Raw genomic sequence first — 21,463 nt, forward strand, 5'->3', positions numbered from 1 at the left:
AACATTTTTTTGCTGCATTGCAGTGAAAAATAGGCATGGGACACGAGTAATTTTTTTTATGCGCGTGCTATGCAGCAATGTTGCATAGCACGCGCATGAAAATGTTCCTCGTGGCGCCTTAGCTTTAAACTTAGCCTCGTGCTTTTGAAAAAATACGTTTAATAAACTCAATTTCATTTTATTCACTAAAAATTTACAAATTCTGATAATATAAAAAAATTTTCTAAGTAAAAATATCCTAAATATAAAAAAACGTCCTAACATGGTCGCAGTGACAAAAGGGGAAACTTGTTACTTTACAGGGACAACAGTTCGCTGTTTCAAATCCCTTGAAAATTTTCTTTTTTGCCTTCAGTTGTGTTTAGTTTAAATATAATATCAATGTTTTAGGAAAAAAAATGTGTTTCAAATGTGCCTCAAAATTTTACCGCTAGTTTATTCAACCTATAGTTTTAAGTTTTAGTTTACGGTAAGGTACTTTTTCACTTCAGTTTCTTTGTACCCAGATAAAGATTATTTTATTTTTGTAAAACGGACAGCATTATTATTTCTTCTACTCTCAAAATTTACCATATTTGTGAGATGACTAAATCATACAAACACTGATAATAATAGTCACTAACAAATCATATTCTTACACCTGTCCAAATGTCGACTGTGCAAATAACTGATAAGCTGTGTAATCTGTCGTTCGAGATTTAGGGACGAATGCAAGCATTAATCTTATTCCATTGGTATGCGTACAAACACGGAGGATGTCATGATGCTTTCATCATTGCCGTATACACTCCACGTCACGTCCATTTGACGCGGCTTCCAGTATAACGGACGTAATCCATTCAAAGTCACAAATAGTAAGCCTATGACGTCAGATAAAATGGCGACCCATAATGCAGTGTTGCCAACGAGAGCAGCCAGCACAAAAACTATTTTAATGAAAATGCCAGCAAATATATTCTGAAAGACAATTCTTCTACAATGCTTACTCAGCAAAAACAAATCTGGTATTTTCGTCAAGTTATCCGTCATTAAGGAGATGTCGGCCGATTGTACGGCAAGTGCAGTAGCTGACGGACCGATAGCAATACCAACGTCGGCAGCTGCTAGAGACGGACAGTCATTTACACCGTCGCCAATCATTGCGATTACTGACTTCTTGTTGGTTTTCTACAAAAACGAGAAATTGTTTTCCTTATGACTGTCCAGGATAGATAAGGGTAGACACTCAAAAAGTGGAGGGCGAGAGTTGAAATGCCCGCGTTCCAAAATGTGTATACTTTAAGGACAAGAACGTTCGCAAATTTCACAAATTTTATGAAGTCCTATTCGCGATAGTATAACTATTTTCCACTCGCGAAAGTTTGTGGCAAAATATGTGTTAAGTTGTTTTTTCGTTGCACGAACGTTTTATAAATATTTATGAAAAGGTATTCAGGAAAGCAGGACACAAAATCCTGAAGAAGGACCCGGGATTCTAAAAAAGGACACGACATATTCAAAGTCATAAGACTTTAAGGCAAACCCAGGACCAAGGAACTAACGGGAGTACTTGGAACCCAGTACTTTAAAAAATGTCCTAAAAAATGGGTAGGTTGGGTACGCAGCTTTTAATTTGCGCGTAAGTGCGCTGTAGCATAATCTAAACATTGACAAGTGACTTCGACAAATTGCGTGAACTTCGTATAGAATTGGCCTATGTAAAAACCTGTGGGGACAAACTTTGAAATTTCTCTCCTTGTCTCAATATATTTGGTGTGATTGCAGCACTGTCTTTAAATTCTTTTAGTCAAGAAACTGTGTGCTGCAACTTAATTTGCCAAGATTAATTTTAACAGGTTTTAAGTAAGTTTTCGCCCGAATTGGAATAATATATCGTAATATAATTTTTATATAATTTTTCTGTATATTTCCTGAAAATTGCTGCCTTATGGTTCGCGAAAATTATAATCTTTACGAAATTACTAAAAAATTAATCTAGTTAGGGTGCAACTTGTTTAACTTTAAGTGAAACGACCATGTTTTTCATATAAAATAAACAAATTAATATCACCCCCTTCCCTTACCCTTCCCTAGTTACGTTAGGACAAGCAAACTAGGTAGCTGCAAATTAAAGATACATTTTAATGCTTTACACTTCTAATTTTCTTCTGCAACAACACCAATGTTGTTATGGTTGTATTTATTTCAGATCTCGAAAATTCATACGCTATATACGAAGAATGTACTGAAATCTTTTGATTAAATTTCACCTGTGTATATTTTACTCTTAACATATTAGTTGTTTTGAATTTGGATCCTTCTTGACTTCAATTTAACCCATCTTTCCTTTAAAATCTTACGTCTCCATTTTGGTTCTTGGGACCTTAATCACAGTCCTGGGTCTTTTCCAGTCCTGGACTCTTCACATTATGTCCAACCCCTTAGTTTCCATATTTCGGGATGTCGAAAAACTGCCTTTCTGTTTTCTTTTATTTACTTTATGATCTACGTAAACTTAGAACCGCCTTAGAATCGAATCGGTTTAGAAAAGTCAAAAGCAGGTCAAATTTGTACAGCCTGCAAAAAAACATACCCTTTTCTCTGTTATCCAGTCATACTTATCATTTGGTTTCATGTTAAACTTGCAAGTAGACAAGCCAACTTTCTTTTTAATCATCTCAGCAGGTCCTTGACTGTCACCAGTCAGCAAAGCACATTCAATGTCCTTGCTTAGCAATGTATGTACAGTAAGTGGTGCAGATTGACGACATTTATCAGCAAGTCCTAGTACCAAGGATAGCTACAGCCGTTGAAATAAATAAGGATATTAAATTCAATGTCAAAGATAAAACTGAAGTATACGCAGAAGTTTTAAATTTAAAATAAGAGAGTTGTAATGTAATTTTTTCGCCATTTTTATGTTTATCTATACACTAGAATTTGTCTGAACTGCAAGAAAAATTTTAAACTTTCATAATATCTTCTAAAGAAGTTTTGGGTTTTCTCCAGAATTTTACTGTTACTATAAGATTAAAATACCAGGTAGCAATAATTAAAATTTGCATTTTGTGATACATATTGAACAATATACAAAATTTAAGAATAGAAGTTTTTATAAGTACAAAGTTTTCGTTGAATTTTTCACAATGTTTCTCTTAACACCAGTGAAGTTTGAAGTGCTGCTCAAAAACCTTCCTTATTTCCACATTTTCCCCAAATGTTAGTCATCTTTTTTATATTCAGGTTTTTTACTTCATGTCGGTTTAAAATATCTTCAAATGACCATCTGTCAACTCCCACCTAAATTTCCAATGTGGTCAAATTTTTGCGAAAATAGCTCAAAGTCAGGGGGTGGAAGTGGAGGGGGCTGGAAGTGAAGGAGGTGGTGGAAGAGTTGGAGGTGAACCCACAGGTCACTTAATTTTTGTTCGTTATTGCATCTATATGATGGAGTTTTTCATTCTGATGCAGAGCGAAGTAACTTTTGTAAACAAGGCCAAAATTAACATATGTCAAATTGACAATAACCAGTGCCAAAATATTACTCTAATTCTAATTTAGGTTTAGTTTAACTCTTTACATGACAGGCTTTCTTTTCAAGCCTGCGTTTTAGCACCTGCTTTTTTTGCCTGCTTCTTGCTATAATTTTTGCCATGTTTCAAAGTTTATATAAGCTCACATAAATGGTGAAAATTTACCTCCTGTTCAATGGCAACAAATATCACGGTGAACCCATCTAAAGACCATTCTTCAAAACAACTTTTCGACTCCACATCAACAATAACATTGTGTTTTTGCATTAATGCAGTGTTTCCAACGAACACTTTATTACCATTGATTATTCCACTTAAACCCATGCCACTTTCATTTTTAAACCCAGTGACGTCTGGTAAACCTACAGTGGAACCAAGTTCATCAATCTTGTCTGTAATACAACCTGAATAGTGGTTCACTATACTTGCTGCAAGTGGATGGCTGGATTTTGTTTCTAATGCAGCTGCAAATGCCACAGCTTCATTTCTGTCAAAGAAAACGTAAAAAATAAAAAATTGATGCTTGATTTTAGCTGAACAAATTCTTGCATGCAAAACTCGTTTGCAACATACCGGATTTAGATTGAATCACTCTTACTGCAAAAGCTCTTCCTGTGTCCTGTCTAAATTTTTCAACTTTATGTGCCTTTATACGAGGAAAGGGGTTACTCAAGGGAATTTTTTTTACAAAAATGATTCCTGCATTATGCAACCATGTGTTTATTCTTGCTTTTACAGTGTGTATCTATATTATAATGCCCGTATACGTCTGTCTGTCTGTCTGTCACGCAAAATGGTAGCTTAGCTGCGACGGGCGAACCCGTGGATTTTCCACGGGCTAACGACTAGCACTTTTAAATTTGAATAACCAAGGCAGGATCTATTCAAATCCCTTTTCTAATGACATTTCATTTGTAAAAGTAAAATATGTTTCCAAAGAGGTTAAAGTGAATGTTTTTAACTACATTTTTAAATTATATTTTTACATTATGGAACTATATGAAGCTTGAAAGGTAACAAAAAAAAATAGAACATAAACACCAAAAGCTCTGACTATTTCATTTTGTTTTTACTTTTATATTAAGATACCACTGCTGCCTTATCACAACATAGAAAAGTACTCTCTAGAAATTTATTAAATTGACACTTTCATCAGAACAAAATTAAAGCACGTTGGAAAGCATTTGTAATGTGGTATGTATGTTGAAAAACAATAAGTGATAGAGGCATGAATTACCTGTTAGTGTTGATCATTATGTTTATTATTTGTTTCTTTATAGTGTAGCATTATAAATGGTGGGTGTAATAAATATATGTGTATATCGTTTCACTATCTATGGTTATTATCAATTTTTACATGGTAACAAAGGGTAGTTAAAGAATTTAAAGATGAGTGGCTATAAAAACCCACCGGTGTTCAATAGCAAAGACAAACCATATGACAGATATTGTGAAGAGTTACGTGCTTGGTGCATTGTTACAGATTTAGATAAAAAGAAACGGGGAGTTGCAGTAGCATTGTCTTTTCTGGAAGATGATCCAAGTGGTGTTAGAGACAAAGTGTTTAATGAACTGAAACTGGAAAGTATTAATGCCGATGATGGCGTAGAGAAACTTATTGATTATTTGGATAAACTTTTTAAAAAAGATGAGTTAAGTGAGGTATACGAACGTTATACCATATTTGATAGATACGTACGTGAAGCTAACCAGAAAGTTGAGACTTTTGTTTTGGAATTTGAAAAAAGGTATAACTGAATAATGCAAAAAGATATGAAATTGCCTTCCTCAGTCTTAGCATTTAAACTACTTGATGCTTCAAAACTTTCTCACAAGGAGAGACAACTGGTGTTAACAGGTGTTGATTACTCAAAGAAAGAACAGTTATTTGATCAAATGAAAACTGCTCTCAGAAAGTTCTATGGAGAACAAGCTATCCCATCTGAGAGTGATGTTTCTGGCATTGTGTTAGAACCCAGGGGAGCCTCAGCTTCAGAAGAGATACTTTACAATCGTCCAAATAAATATCAACATAACCGTTTTAGCAGACCGCAGAGAATTTTTAGACATGGTGAAAATGAACATTTTCGATCTAGAAACACTGACACTAAAACAAACCCATTGGGTTTCAATGGTAAACCTACGAAATGCAAAATTTGTGAGTCTATTTTGCATTTTATGAGAGATTGTCCTCACAGACGGTCCATGAACTCTGGGGAGCATATCACATTTTTTACTGGATCAAATGAAAGTGAGTTGTGTTTACTTACTAGTGAAGCAAGAAATTCAGCTGTTCTTGATTCAGGCTGCACATCTACGGTTGCAGGCAGGCATTGGATGGACTGTTACCTAGAAACGTTAGACGCTAGAGAATCTAATCTAGTCCAGCACTGTGATAGTTCAACAGTCTTTAAATTTGGTGGAGGAGAAACAAAGAAATCCAGAGGTAGTGTAACCTTCCCATGCGAGATTGCTGGAAAAAGCATTTTCATCAAAACGGATGTGATTGATAGTGAAATCCCATTATTATTGAGCAAAACTGCAATAAAGAATGCCAAAATCAAATTAGACCTTGAAAATGACCAAGCTGAAATTTGGGGCAAAACAGTGACCTTGATAGTACCTCATCAGGACATTATTGCATTCCGCTTGACAAGGAAGAAATACCAATTTCTGATTACCTTTATACCTTGGAAGCTGATGTATCCAGAACAGAGAAAAAGAAAACGCTTGTCAAACTACACAAGCAATTTGCCCACCCTTCACAAGCTAAATTGAAAGCCTTACTGAGTGATGTGAATGTTTGGGATGATGATTATCAGTCTATATTAGATGAAGTTTATGCCTCTTGTGAGAGATGTCAAAGATTCAGTAAAACACCACCACGACCAGCAGTTTGTTTACCTTTGGCAAATCAATTTAATGAGACTGTAGCTATGGATTTAAAAAAGTGGAACAAGGACGTAAACATTTTATATTTGCTTGATCTCTTCAGCCGATTTACCACTGCAAGAATCATCAAAGATAAAAAACCATTCACTATCATAGATAATATTATGCAAATCTGGATTGGTTCTGGATTTGGAGCCCCACAGAAGTTCTTGGCAGATAATGGTGGCGAATTTGCCAATGAAGATTATAGAAACATGTGTGGAAACTTAAACATTCAAGTCCTTAACACAGCTGCTGAAAGCCTGTGGCAAAATGGAATCTGTGAGAGAAACCATGCTGTTGTCAACAGATGTCTGGAAAAGATACTGGCAGACAATCCAACAGTGTCTTTGGAAACGACTCTAGTGTGGGTAATAAATGCAAAGAACTGCCTGCAAATGTGGAACGGATTTTCTTCCTATCAACTTGTATTTGGACAAAATCCTAATCTTCCCAAGGTGATGACAGATTTGCCGCCAGCTCTTGAAGGTACAACAATGAACCAAGTGTTTGCAAAGCATATCAACACTTTGCATGCTGCTAGAAGAGCATACATAGAAGCTGAGTCATCATCAAAAATCAGACGTGCCTTAAAACATAAAATTAAGGTAAATTGTACTCAATTTGACAGAGGTTGTAAAGTCTTTTACAAGAGAGACGAATCCAACAAATGGAAAGGACCTGGCACTGTAATAGGTCAAGATGGAAAAATTGTCTTTGTGCGACATGGAAATGTTTATGTTAGGGTATCAACCAACAGATTGATTAAAGTTGGGCATGAATTTCAAGAGCCAACAGAATCAGATCCTGGCCCTGAAATAAAAGTTACCTCAGGTGAGGTGAATTGCATTCGTGAATCTTCAGACGAAGAAAGCACTAATCAAAGACAGCATGCTGATGCTGCTATACACGACGGAGTACAACTTGACGATGCCACCTTGGACCAAAACATGACTGACAACGTTACGGGTATGCCAAAGGAAAATGATGAAATTCGCTACAAGCAACCAGGTGACAACATTTGGAGAGAGGCAACGATAATCAGCAGAGCTGGCAAAGCAACTGGGAAGTATTCTTCCCGGTACAATGTGAAACACCCAGATGAAGAAAATCCCATTTGTATAGATTTTCAGAGTATTGACAAATGGGAAAAGGTAGAAAAGGGAAGAACTGAGGAAGTAAACATTGTCTTAGTGCCACAACAACGCCATTGTGACAAAGATGTTATCACTGCCAAGGAACAAGAGATTAAAAAGTTTTTGAAGAAGTGAGAAATTCAGGACAAAAGACAATTTCTACTACATGGGTAATTACAGAGAAGAAAACTGGTTCAGAACATTTTGTAAAAGCCAGACTCGTTGCAAGAGGCTTTGAAGAGGAGCAAATTTTACAAGTTGACTCGCCTACTGCCTTGAAAAGCACCCTGAGAATTCTGATAGCAATCTCTAGTATAAAAGAGTGGCAATGCAAAACCACAGATATCAAAGCTGCTTTTCTTTAGGGATGCGATATCCAGAGAAATGTATTTTTGCAGCCACCAATTGAAGCAGATGACCAAGGCAACCTTTGGAAACTTAAAAAGGTTGTGTATGGATTAAATGATGCTGCGCGACACTGGTTTTTTACTGTGAAAAAAGAAATTGAAAAGCTTTGATGTGTACAATCCAAGTTCGATCCAGCTATGTTCTATTGGAAACGTGAGGATATTCTAGAAGGGCTTTTTGTTACCCATGTCGACGATTTTATTCACTCTGGAACAACATCTTTTGAGAAAGAGGTTGTTTATAAATTAAGAGATGTCTTTCGAATTGGGAAAATTGAGGAAAATTATTTTAAATATGTTGACTTAAACATACAGCATAACAATGGTAACATAGAAGTGTCGCAGAATGATTTTATTGACTCGATGCAACTTATACCTCTATCTCCGAAACGTCAAGCAAATAAGTTTGAGAAACTTAATTCCACTGAAATTGCCAGTTTACGGAGTTTGATTGGTCAAGCAAATTGGGTCGCCAGTCAGACCAGGCCTGATGTTAGTTTTGATGTTTTGCACTTTAGCATGTGTATCAACCAGAGTCCAGAAGTAAGACATCTCATTGAAGCTAACAAAATGGTAAAGAAAATTAAGTCTGATCAGTTTAAACTGATATATCCAAAAATGAATGTCAACCAGGAGCTTCGATTAGTCGTATTCACAGATGCTTCCCATGCAAATTTGCCAGATGGTGCATCTAGTGCAGGTGCACATATCATTTTATTAGTTATAGAAAATAATGATTGTTGTATACTAAATTGGTCATCAAACAAAATTAAAATGGCAGTGAAGAGTACCACAGCTGCAGAAAGTTTAGCACTATCAGATGGGTCGGACGATGCACTGTACCTATCTGAATTACTGGCGGAATTGCTAAGAAAAGACGTAAAGAAAATCACAATAAATGCCAAGATTGATAATAAAAAACTACATTCACTTATATATCCAACGAAAGTAATAAGTGAAAAACGACTGCGTATTGATATTGCAGCAATAAAAGAGATGCTAATTCGTAAAGAAATCAGTACAGTGGAATGAGAACCCACCGAAAGACAATTGGCTGATTGTCTGACAAAACATGGTGCTAGTTGTCAGAGTTTACAAAATATTCTGTCGATTGGAAAATTTGATGTGTGACATTATAAAATTGACTATTATCAAAGTGTTTCATTTTATTTCATTGTGCACACAGGTTGTGTACCTTCTTTTGTTGCAGACATTTCAAACACTATGGACGTTCTACGAACTACAAGAAAAAGGGAGGCGTGTGTTAGTGTTGATCATTATGTTTATTATTTGTTTCTTTATAGTTTAGCATTATAACTGGTGGGTGTAATAAATATATGTGTACATCGTTTCACTATCTATGCTTATTATCAATTTTTACATTACCTTGTGAAAAAAATGCTAAAAATAAGAGCCCTGGTAACGAGGTTGATTAATTACCTTCTTCCATCTTTAGCAGCAATTTCTTTTACTACTTGAAATCTTCCTTCAGTGAGAGTTCCTGTTTTGTCAAAGACAACAGTATTGACTTTTGCGAGTTTTTCTAATATTGCACCACCTCTGATAAGAGCACCAATTTTAGCAGCGTTAGTGATACCACATATCATCGGAATAGGCGTGGCCATAATGAGAGAGCAAGGACATGCAACAACTAAAATGATTATTGAACGAACACTCCATACGCTTAAATCATCTTTTGTGAAATCGTCCTACCATAATAAAAAATAATAACAATAAAATTTACCACAAAAATCAATTATTCTTAATTTGAATCAGATAGTATTTAACAAAAGTCATCTACCATACAGCTATTGAAAATCACTTTTTATACAGAAACCTCTTCCAGTAGTAACTACATTTTTATTAGGTTAGCCTGTAAAGGTATCCACTTGATTAGCATGCAAACCTTTGAAAAAATTTAATTTTAATGATTTTAGCAATGCCTGTCCATATACAAAATAATATTTTACAACATCTTAACAATTGTGTAGAACTTGAAATTCTAATTAAGAAAATGTAAAGGATTTTGTGCTTTTGACAAATTGTTAAGTAGATAATAAAGTGTAAAGGTTTATTGATTGCATAATCAAGCTGTTGTTTCTGAAACGAATTGGTTGTATCAGCTTTGGGGAACTTGCCCAGTTTGGTCCCAGGTGGCCCCTAGTCACCAACACAAGAATTCATATCAGCTTTTTTGACCTGTTGCTAAATTATTTGGCCTTAAACCTATAAGTGCAACGGAATGGTGTAACTAATAATAATTATGTTATTGACGCAAACTTATGTAGCAACTAACGATGTAAATAGTTTGTCAGCAAACAAATGAGACATAGCAACATCCTCTTTGCAAAATCAGGCAGACAGGAAAGCAGACATAGTTAGTGTTATGATTATAAGAGGTTAAAAAAATAAATCCTCTGCATAACATATTATGAACAAACCTTTGTCTTGTAAAGTATGAACGGAATAATAAATACAAAAAAACTTGTAACAAGTATGCATGGGGTGTAATATTTTGCAAATTTATTCAAGATTTCTTCTGTTCGAGAAGTACGTGTTTGTGCTTCTTCCACAAGTTCAGCTACACGTGCAACAGTGGATGTACTATAGTCACTTGTTGTTTTCACCTAAAAACAAAGGTTGATCATGTAAATTGCCTGTATGAGAATTTACAAGAAGAAAATAGGAACAATCTTGATCATTTTATGGGCGGTGATAACCTTACAATGTCATACAATAGCAACTTAGACTGCAGTAATCCATGTCAACATGAGGTTAGTACTATGCTGTCTCCAGATAGTTGGATCAGGAAAAAATAATGATACATCAGGTAAAACGTGCCAACATTGATTTAGAATTGGTGTAAAATACACTAATTTTTTAATTTACTTCATGCTGTTACACAGTTTTTTACACAGTTTGACCAAAGTATACATCAAGGAAAGAGAATGTTTAGGTAGCATAACGTGTGGCAAGGGAAGAAATCCCAGGGAAAAACTTTTGTGATTTTTTTATCTTCTCATTCTTTTTTTCTTTTTTTACTCAAAATGAGTTATGTTTTTTATGATGTTATGCTTACTGGGACACTGAAATGTAAAGTCATCTGATTTTTAATCTTGGACTATAAGGACCTGTTACTTTATTTAATTTTATTATATTACTCAATCATAATAAATTATTGATGGCATCAGCATGACTTTTTTAATTTTTTGTCCCTTAACTCTTTGAGCTTGGTTTTCACTGTGAAATATTTGTCAGCGTTGATGTCCATTCTTTGTGCAAAAATTAAAAAGCAATATTACATAATATTTTATGTTATCACACGGACGAAACCAAATTTACTTTTAAAAACAACAAACCTTTAAATATCCACTTTGAATAATGGTTCCGCTAAATACTAAATTACCAATTACTTTCATCACTGGTATAGATTCACCAGTAATAGAGCTCTCATCAACTGCAGCTTTACCCTTTGTTACTTCCCCATCCAGAGGTATACGCTCTCCTGAACATATCAAAATATCTGTTCCTATTGTTACATCTTCCACAGGAACACTCTCATTTGATTCAGCTAGCACAGCAGTTTCAGGAGTTGATAGCATCAATCCTATACACAATAAAAATCAAATGCAGCAAGGGGTAAAAAATGTGCTTAAAAACAACATGCTTTGAAAACATGCTATTGTCAACCTTTCTAAAGGTTTACTTTTAAAGTATAACAATTTACAATGCATGAAAATTATTATGATTTCCTTCTAAAAAAAATCTGAAATTTACCTGCTATATCTTTTTCGACTTTATATCGACATAAATTCTCCAAACTTTCTGCTATCGTAAAAACATACATAATTATGCTGCCATCTAGCCAGTGTTGCAATGCTATTGTCCCACATCCAGCTATCAACATTAACAAATTCACACTAGCGAATACCTTTCTTCTGAAATCAATAAATGCTTTCCAAAGCATTGGTAAGCCTCCCAAAATAAAAATAGGAATTGCTATCCATTTTTCAAAGGAATAGTTTTTAACATGTGCAACTAGCACTGCTATAAATAACAATGTCATAAGAACAACATTAAAAATTTTTGCTAACACTAAGTATTTAGCATGCTTGTCATCATTATCAATAACTTGTCCTTTCTCTATCAAACTTATACCAAGGTGAAGAGAGTTTAGGCGGTCTATTATATCTGACACTGAAATAATATCTATATTGTGTGATATAGTGGCTGTGCGACCAATGATATTTACAGCTACAGAAGTTATTCCATCAAGATCTGCAAGGTTGGATTTGATCAAATTAGCTTCTTTTCCACAGCATATATTTTGAACTCTTAACTTTAATATGTGAATATCTCCTCTTCGTGAATAATTGGGAATATTCTTTTTTTCTAATAAATATTCGTCCATATTTCCTATGTATATATATAAAAAATAAAATAGCGATATATACCAAGGATCTCTTTAACAAAAATATTGTGGAGCAGTAATGTCTGTAAGTAGTTTATGTTTTAAAATGAATGGATGCAAAAATGTTTATTAGTGTACTAATTCAGCTAAAAATTATTTTGGTTCCTTTGCAATTGTATGTATGGTTGCAGTTGTATATAAAGACCAGCTGTAAACAATAATATACAAACGTTTTAACGCAATATAATGTAGACTTCATACTAAAATGAGTTTTTGTTAGACTGAAAAATGGCAAAAAATGTTCCACACAGCCCTCCAAAAATTGTTTTTAAAGGATTTCATAAAAGATGGAATTAAAATGATATTTAAGAGGTTTGAACAGGAGAGATACATTAACGTGTATTGTTGCAACTTTATATAAAAAGTGTATATATAAAAAATCTAAAATTCACGTTTTATGAAATTTAAAACTATATATTTCCAAAACGAAATAAGCTCTAAGCTTCTTAAGCTTTACAATATAACTTACCATTACTTGTCCCATTAAATTTTCTTAAAATTTAAAAACCTTAGCACCTTTTGTTACAGACAAAAAGATTAGTTTTCATATTTAACATTGACATCAACAGAAACTTTTTACAACATTTGAGGCAAGTCATGTTGGGCTGGGTTAATGAACAAGAGTGATTTTGCTGTATTTTCGCAATTTTTACATGTAAAACTTCATAAATAATCGGGTTGTACAATGTCTAATATAGTTTCTGCTACACATTATCAAAATATATCTATCTATATATATATATATATATATATACTGTTGATTTGAATAATAAAAAGCTACAAGGAAAATTAGTTACCTTAAATATCATATAAAAATATCTACCCTTAATGTAATGTCACAATAAATAATAATTTCACCCATTGTAAGTATGCCCATAAATAATTATAATTTGCTTTTAAATTAGGAAATTAAAATAACAATTATTTTAAATACTCCATAATACACATTAAGCTAAAATATATAATATGTGGAAAAGTACTTCAAAATTCAGTAAACTTTTTTAAAAACTGTAGCATTTAAGAAAAACATACAAAAAGAACTTTTAAAAACGTTTTTAAGACAATATTCATATTTTCGGATTTCGCTTATTTTGTTTACCTCACTTAGTTTATCAGAATTTTTAAAAGAGAGTGAGATTCAGTTTCACAACTCAACTCAAAATGTGTGCGCACCGCAGTAAAAAATAGATGTAAAATTTCCCAGTTGGTATCAAAGTATGTTTTTGTCTATTTTGACATACTATTTTAATTTTTTATAAAAGAAGAAATAATGTTCAAACTTTTGCCATTTTTAACTCTTTAATTTAGGTCACATGGTTGCTTATAAACGCCCTTAAAGCAGAGTGTTTTTTTTAAAAAAGACCAGATACGTTAAAACGAACCGGAAATAAAGAATTTTAGGCAAGAAGGAGGTATAATTTTAAAATTTTAGATTAGTAATGCCAAAAATATCATTCTCAAAAAGTCAGATGGCGTAAAAAAGTTCCTGGAATTTTATCTAGGGGTAATTAATTTACAATTACAATAAAAATCATTTACCATAAGAGCAGTCTAAATGTTTTAAGCACAAAAAAGTATTTAAATAACAACAACTAATATCATAAAGCAATCACGTGAGAAAACAATAGCCATGGTTTATTTATTATTTATTAAGAAAGTCATTCATTCTAAAGAAAACAATGAAAAAGAACATGAAAGTTTCGACATTAAAATTCAAACATTATTGCTGTTGATGTACTTTTTTATAACATGTACTTTGAAAACTTATGATATATTGAAGATAACAAGGACACATTCTAAAAAACATATTAGGTATTAAATAAGGTCTACCATAACTATATAAATTTTAAAAATCTCCTTGAAAGTTAAAAACCAACTCAGCTTTTAAAACCTTTTAAACAAACTATTGGTGTGTACATGTGTACATTAAAAAAACACTTCGCACAACTTTATAAACCATTTTTAAAAACAACAGGCCTTATTAACCCACTGTAACAGAACATTGAGCTGAACAATACAATACAAATAACAGTATTAACAAATTTTTAACATTTCCTACTATTTTCCAAAGTAGTATATTTGATGCTTGTAAACCAACTAAAAATATCATATTGGTGTATATCAAAAAGAAAATAGATACTGAACCACCCACACAACAAACTCTTCGGTACAAGACAGAACCTAAATAGTGTCTCGCATTCATATACTCCATTATGGATAACATGATTGTTTCCATAATTATACCACAGCAATTTGAAATTGCCCAACTCCATAGAGATTCTGTGCTTCCGTGCCAAAAACTAACAAAACTAAAGCATAAAATTGATGCTATGGCTTGTCGTTTTATACCAAATCTTGAACCACCCAAAGGAAAATAAATGCATCGTTGTAGAAAGCGATACAAACCTTTGTCAAAGTAGCGCCACATGTCAACAAATGTATATAGTGATGACACACATTTGGGGGGACCAGGTGATACTAAACCACCAAGCTTTACAAAAATTCCGGCAAATCGATAGAACACGTAATACTTGACACAAAAATACATTATATGCACCCAACACACACACATAGCTTCTATCTGTGTGATATCTTCCAAGATGAAGTCATGCTGTGCAAGAGCAGGAGCATACACGAAATAATATGAAATATTCAAAACAACTGCATATACAAAGCATGTTAAAGCATCTTGACCAATTTCCCTTAGGTTAAGTTTAACAGGTTTCTTTATACCATCGTTATACAAATCAAACGTAAGAACTGGGCCATTAAAAAATAGTGGCAGGTATAAATTGTAGGATAGGAATGTTTGGAATGAAACATTTTCACCACTGTCAATCGTTTCGCAACCAAAACTGATAAGACGCAAGTATGACATTAACAATGAGTATAGAATAACGTTCTCGTACATATAATCAACTTTAAATGTGTGTAATTGGAACTGCAGACAATCTGGATTATTGATAAAGTATATACAAACAAGAGACCAAATCCACATGAATAATTTATTCCTGAGGAAGGTAACAATTACATAAAAGAGCATGAGATGGCAAGTGATCAGCAGAACACCTTGGAGAGATACACAGAAAGTAAGAAACACATATGACATTAGTGTGTAATAAATTTGTTTAGATGCAGGGAATTTCCAGGTGAAAACAATTCCTCCAAACGAGTAGCATGAAAACATAAATGCAAACTGAGCAGCATAATTCCACCAGAATGTCCATTCATAGTCACTTATATCTTTAAACCATGAAAACCACGATATCTGGACAAAATTTTCTTTGGCAAAATCAGATTGGTATGTCACTGATAGTTGGTACAAACACAAAAATGGAAAAATCACTGACGGTATCCATATGGTAAAATAGACAAACTTTTCAATGACATTGATGTCAGCATGTCCAAACCATTGCAAATTCTTTCTTTTCTTGTGCATGTTTTCCATATTTCCCTAAAATGTTAGATTGTTTACAAAGTTAAAACATAGCTAAATATAATAGTGGCCACAGAAAATTAAAATCTATATTTCAAAAGGATTCCAGCACAAAACAGCTAACCAGAAAGAATAAAGATAAAATATATTTTTTTAAAGTACTTTTTGAGGAGTTTATTTCCTGACGGTTTGAAAATTTCAGGACTGTGGTCACCATCTTTATATACTTTTGGAAAGAATGGGTGGTTTTCAGATTTTATAGTTTGGGACAGTTTTATAAATTGAAAAAGGTTGGATTTTTATTCTGAAATCTGAATTATGGGAGGGTAGGAGGCAGTCAGCAATAATTGCAGGAGAGATATAAAGACTGATTTTTAAATTTAAACTGTGGTATAAAATTCTCTTTGAATATGATGCTTTTAATTAGTTCTGATTCTATGTCAGTAAATTAGACTATTTTTTCTTTAACATTCATGCTTATGTATTTTATGATGTTTTTAAAGACTTTAAAAAACATAAAATCTTTTTTTATTTATTTCTTGATTTAATCTGGATTAATAGGGATGGTCTAATAAAAGTGATAGGAAGGATTTTCAGATTATTTTTTAATATGGAAAAATGTTAATTGACCCTGCCTTAAAGTTACTGAGAAAATTTTGTAAAAATATTTTTTGCTATTTTCACATTGTAAGTTGAACGTAACTTATATATTCTTTAACCTGAATAAACAAAATTTCAACTTAAAAAAAGCTGCACAAAGGTTATTGACAGGAAAACATAGAGGTTGGAAATTGTGGTGCAAGTTTATTCCTATACTTTTAATGAACACTCTGTAATTTTGAAATTGCTTGTTGGTATGTATATCACCTCACATTCCATTTAACAGCTTAAATAGCATTCATTTATTCAATGATCATACTTATTTAAAATTTATAACAACAACCATTTATACAGCCATTGAATATTTCTGTTTGTTTCAAAAATAGAAAAAAATATGTTTATTATTTTATAAAGATATGTTATATGTGTTTTGCAGCTAAAAAATTGTGCAAAAATATTGAGGATGGTAAAAAAAGAAAAAAAAATTCTTCTAAAAGATAAATTCTTTTAAGCAATCAACAAATTGATACGAAAAACTACATTTTTTGCAACATTTCAGGTGTTCACACACCATTTTCAAGCAATCAATGATGCACAAATTTCGTCTTAATAAATACAAAATTTAACAGTAACAGACTAAATAACTATATAATGGAGCTAATCTGATGTTGTTATTCAATTGGGGACTATTAACATTTAGTTGTGACATTAAAAAACATAATTTTTCCTAAAAAGAGTCCTAAAACAATTTTCTCGTCCTTGTTAATCCAGCTCTCATCGTTTACACCTTATTCTGTGACCTAATTGTTTCTAGCAATTGTGTTAAAAGTAACTACAGTAACGGATTCTTATTGTATATATGTTGTCAACTTTATAACTTATCATAAGGTTGGACAACATTATATATTAAGCATATTTTCAACATATTTTGAGGCTAAAATAATAGTTTTCACAAGCAAGCTAAAAGTGTATACAGACAATCATCAAAGTATATGATTTTTCAACAGGTATTTTTTATAACTTTTTTCAAACCCACCCAATTTCCAATTTTTTACTTCTGAAAGTTCCAAAGCTTGTGGTCACTCTATAGCTATACAAATGAATTTCAAAATGTATATGAAAATTATTTTTTATACAACAATTGCATTGTTAGCACTGTGTCCTGTATAAATATTTTAAATAAATAAAATAACTAAATAACCACTTATAGCGTGGAATAAAAAGATGTTGTAAAGATGTATTTATGTATAAAGTTGGGCAAACCTTCGATATCCATCACAGTATGATAAAATAGTGGTCATCCATTTTTTATACTCCATACTTTCCAACAAAGGACCCTTATTTCTTGATTTTTTTCTACTATTTCAGTGGAATTTGAATCCTAACTCTAATTTGCAGTTAAATGAAATGATATTAATTTTGTGTGGGTGACCTTAAAACTAATTTTAATATTAATATACCAATTTATTTCTGTTTGTGGTGACATTAACGATGCATGTATGTATAATTAATTTTAAGGATTAAAATTTATTTATTCACTTATCACAAATACTTTACTTACTACATGACATAAATAACAAATGGACATAACAATAACAACAAAGTCACTGGTGCTACCTAAAATCAAAATTATCAATTTCAATAGCAAGTCCTTTGAAAAAAATAGCTTTTTAGAGAGATCGTGTAATGCTCTGATTAAATATCACTTTCTGCTACATCTCAAACAAACACCTTCCAATAAACTTTAAATTTTAACAAAAAAGATCTATCTCTCTTAAATGTATACAACTCTTGAAATAAAAGGGGGTGGCTAAAACATCATTATATATTATAGAATCTTTTTAGCCACTTAAAACTAAACAATTATACCTTCTTAACAGCATATAATATTTGCTTTGTCAGGGAAAAGTAAGTGTGACTGATAGACATATTTTAACATTTTAATGTCTTGCACATGATAAATAATGGTCATAAGCAATCTATAAAGGTAAAAAACTGAGGATAGCAACTATGGAATGGTGTTGAAAATTCATTTGATCGTGAATGTACTTTCCTGTAACAAAATATGAATTTGATGTTTATGCTAGCTTACCTTGCTTACTTCTCCTCAAAAAGTAGCAACTACAATAGCAATTTGTGACCTAATTGAATTAGCAAAATCCATCAAGTTTGAAGTGAAAGTTTTTAAATTTCTGTTACTTTTTAATGTACCATTCCTTTAAATATTTTTCAGAATTAATTGGGACAATTTTCTTAAATATTTTGTTTTCTTTTGGTTTAAGTAAACACGGAAATAACTTTCTGGACACAGAAGTGGTATTCATTTTTTGACAATATAAAGCGAAAAACAAAGCACCTGTTCCTGACTTGGTCAATCACAGTATATAAATAAAGTTTTTATTTTCTCTATAGAATGCTTATCACCATTATTTTTTATGTGTAAGACAAAATGGTTAAATTTGACTATTAGTCACAATTAGCCAATCGCTGCATTGTAGTTTAGTGGTTATAAATGTAGCACTTTGTGCGGGAAACCATGTTAGATTCCCCTTGATTCAATATGTGTGAGTCAATGTTACCATAGCATAGCCCCGTGATTAACCCAAGACATGTTTGATGTTGCAGGCAGTTTTCTGGTAGAGCACGGACCTAAATTGCATCAAGACATGGCCCCTCCTGAAAATAATAGACAAGTATATTCCTCCATATTTGTAAAGCTAGCTATGTAAAATATGCACATCTATCAATTGCTGTATAGCTATATATCGTGATTCTGGTTAAGCGCTGTTTTACCTGACTGCATGTGTTTTAGTTGTGACAGGATAGTTTTAGATATATAGGTGTGTGTTCTACAACACCTCCAAACCAGTAACTTGAATTTTTCTTGAAAATGAAAGTTAGCTGAATTTCTCCATCAAGTCTCAATAAAAGGTACAGTAAATTAGCTAGGTATCTAGCCTACCGTGAACCTCAAAAAGGTGTATTGTAGCTATATAGCTAGCTGGCTAAATAGCTAGGCAGCCATACTTTTAACCTTTCACGCTTGTTTGCATTTGCTTGAGCACTGCTTTCCTTTGGCTCACCAGCATGTTGTTGATCAATATTCATATTTATTTACAAGCTGATTTATTTCGTTAATGTGCAGCTGATTTATTCAAAAATATCACACACCTGTGCGAACAACGTGCTTTCTATGCCTTGATTGTTTGTTTACATTGCTCACGCTTTCTACCTTGTCTGTCCAAAGCAACGGAGATGGTTCTCCCCCTCTGATTTTATTTTCTCTCCATTGCAGACAAATCAATTCCCACGGAATAATAAAGTATGCGCTATCGTTGGGGGCTAACAATTGTCTTCGACAACCCCTGGTGACGAGGCTGAAATAAGCAGAACATGTGCCTTTTATTGACAGCCCGAAACCCAATGAAAAGAACCTCGTAATTTGACAGCACTATGACCGTTTAAAAAAACTTAATTTACCACTCATACTGCATTTCTTAATGATATCGTAAATAGCAATAAAAAACATTTTTTTTATTCATCGAAAGGTATTGTAATTTTGATGCTTTTACTATTAAGATTGTGAATTTTTGTGTGCTCTTTTCTATATTTTAAGATGCATACCTTGTTTGTTCTAATTTTTCTATGTGACTATTAAGTTACATGTTTCTTTTTTTCTCAACACGTTACTAAAGAAAGGATTGTGGTAAGGTGCTTTTTATTCAGACACAAGTTACACGCATTATTAAGTACGTATAGCTTATAGTTTTGGTGGGTTGTTATTTGATGCATACTTAATTTCATTTATTTGATACTTACTAAAGATATCTTCTTACTGGAAAAAAGCTTTTGTTTTTGCGTGTGAATATGACTTGTTGTCAATGGGTGTCACTTGTTCTTAATCTTTGTCATTTTTTGTCACTCGTTTTATGGCTTGTTGTCACTTATTGTCACTTGTTGTCACTCGTTGTATGGCTTGTTGTCACTTGTTGTCACGTGGTGTCATAGGTGTCACTCGTTGTCACGTGGTGTCGCTCGTTGTGTGGCTTGTTGTCACGTGGTGTCACTCGTTGTCACGTGGTGTAATTTGTTGTCACTCGTTGTACAGCTCGCTTGTCTGTTTATCAACAATCAGCTTTGACATGTAAAAAATAGTTAAAATAGCCAGTGAGTCTAGTCTTTAAAGTCAACACTAAAAATGAATTTTTACTCAGCAGCCTTGTTGCAAAGCAGTTCGCTAAAATACAACGTAGAGAGATAGACAAATGTATGTTCCGGCACAGGCGCACATTGCACACATGCGCACGCCCTCAGTCAACCACAACAACCCCCTACTATCCAACACAAGTACTAACCATGCCATACCAGTCCAACACAACAATCACTGATCATCCAACACAATTCCTTACCATGCTGTGCTTAGTCATGCATATCAAGGTCATGCTGTGCTTAGTCATGAGGTAAAGTCCCTCTGCTGACGTCATCAAAAACCAACGCAGGCGCAGTAGCATCCAACATACGCGCGTGACCAATAAACACCACACCATTTCAGAATAAGAATATGAACAGGGTGACGGTACGAGAATTACGCTATGTTGCGAAAAGTCTTGGTATAAAAGGCTATTACATGCTACGTAAAGCCGAACTGGTGGATATGATGGAAGGCCAGCTCAATACGCAGGACATGTGTAGCAAGGCCGTTGAAAAGGATCCCGAGATATTCGATTACACGCCAGATCAATTCAAGACGTAGGACATGTGCGACAAAATTGTCGGGAGGGGGGGAGCCTTCTATGCTAAGGTATGTGCCAGACCGACTCAAGACGCAGGACATGTGTGAAAGGGCTGTCAAGAATCCCTATATGTTTCAAAAAATCCCGGACAGGTTCAAGACGCAGGACATGTGTAACAAAGCCGTAGAAAAGTTTGCCTGGATGTTCAAGTATGTCCTGGATTGGTTTGTTACTCAG

At 33.3% G+C, this 21,463-nt stretch overlaps 2 protein-coding genes across 2 annotated transcripts; both read right to left on the reverse strand.

Moving 5' to 3' along the window:
* Positions 1–513: 513 nt before the first annotated feature.
* On the reverse strand, positions 514–12,532 carry LOC130623448 (probable cadmium-transporting ATPase). The gene is made up of 7 exons (XM_057438937.1): positions 11,764–12,532; positions 11,346–11,593; positions 10,428–10,613; positions 9,427–9,695; positions 3,678–3,999; positions 2,573–2,779; positions 514–1,167 (listed from the first exon to the last, which is right to left on the reverse strand). The coding sequence occupies exons 1-7, from the start codon at positions 12,395–12,397 to the stop codon at positions 724–726; spliced, it is 2,310 nt and encodes a 769-aa protein (XP_057294920.1). The 5' UTR covers positions 12,398–12,532; the 3' UTR covers positions 514–723.
* A 137-nt stretch (positions 12,533–12,669) lies between these two features.
* Positions 12,670–20,910, reverse strand: LOC130623453 (protein-cysteine N-palmitoyltransferase HHAT-like). Its single transcript, XM_057438941.1, has 2 exons — positions 19,665–20,910; positions 12,670–15,911 (listed from the first exon to the last, which is right to left on the reverse strand). The coding sequence occupies exon 2, from the start codon at positions 15,903–15,905 to the stop codon at positions 14,439–14,441; it is 1,467 nt and encodes a 488-aa protein (XP_057294924.1). The 5' UTR covers positions 15,906–15,911; positions 19,665–20,910; the 3' UTR covers positions 12,670–14,438.
* Between the last annotated feature and the right edge of the window lie 553 nt (positions 20,911–21,463).

This window comes from Hydractinia symbiolongicarpus, chromosome 13 (genome assembly GCF_029227915.1).
Source record: "Hydractinia symbiolongicarpus strain clone_291-10 chromosome 13, HSymV2.1, whole genome shotgun sequence".
NCBI lineage: Eukaryota > Metazoa > Cnidaria > Hydrozoa > Anthoathecata > Hydractiniidae > Hydractinia > Hydractinia symbiolongicarpus.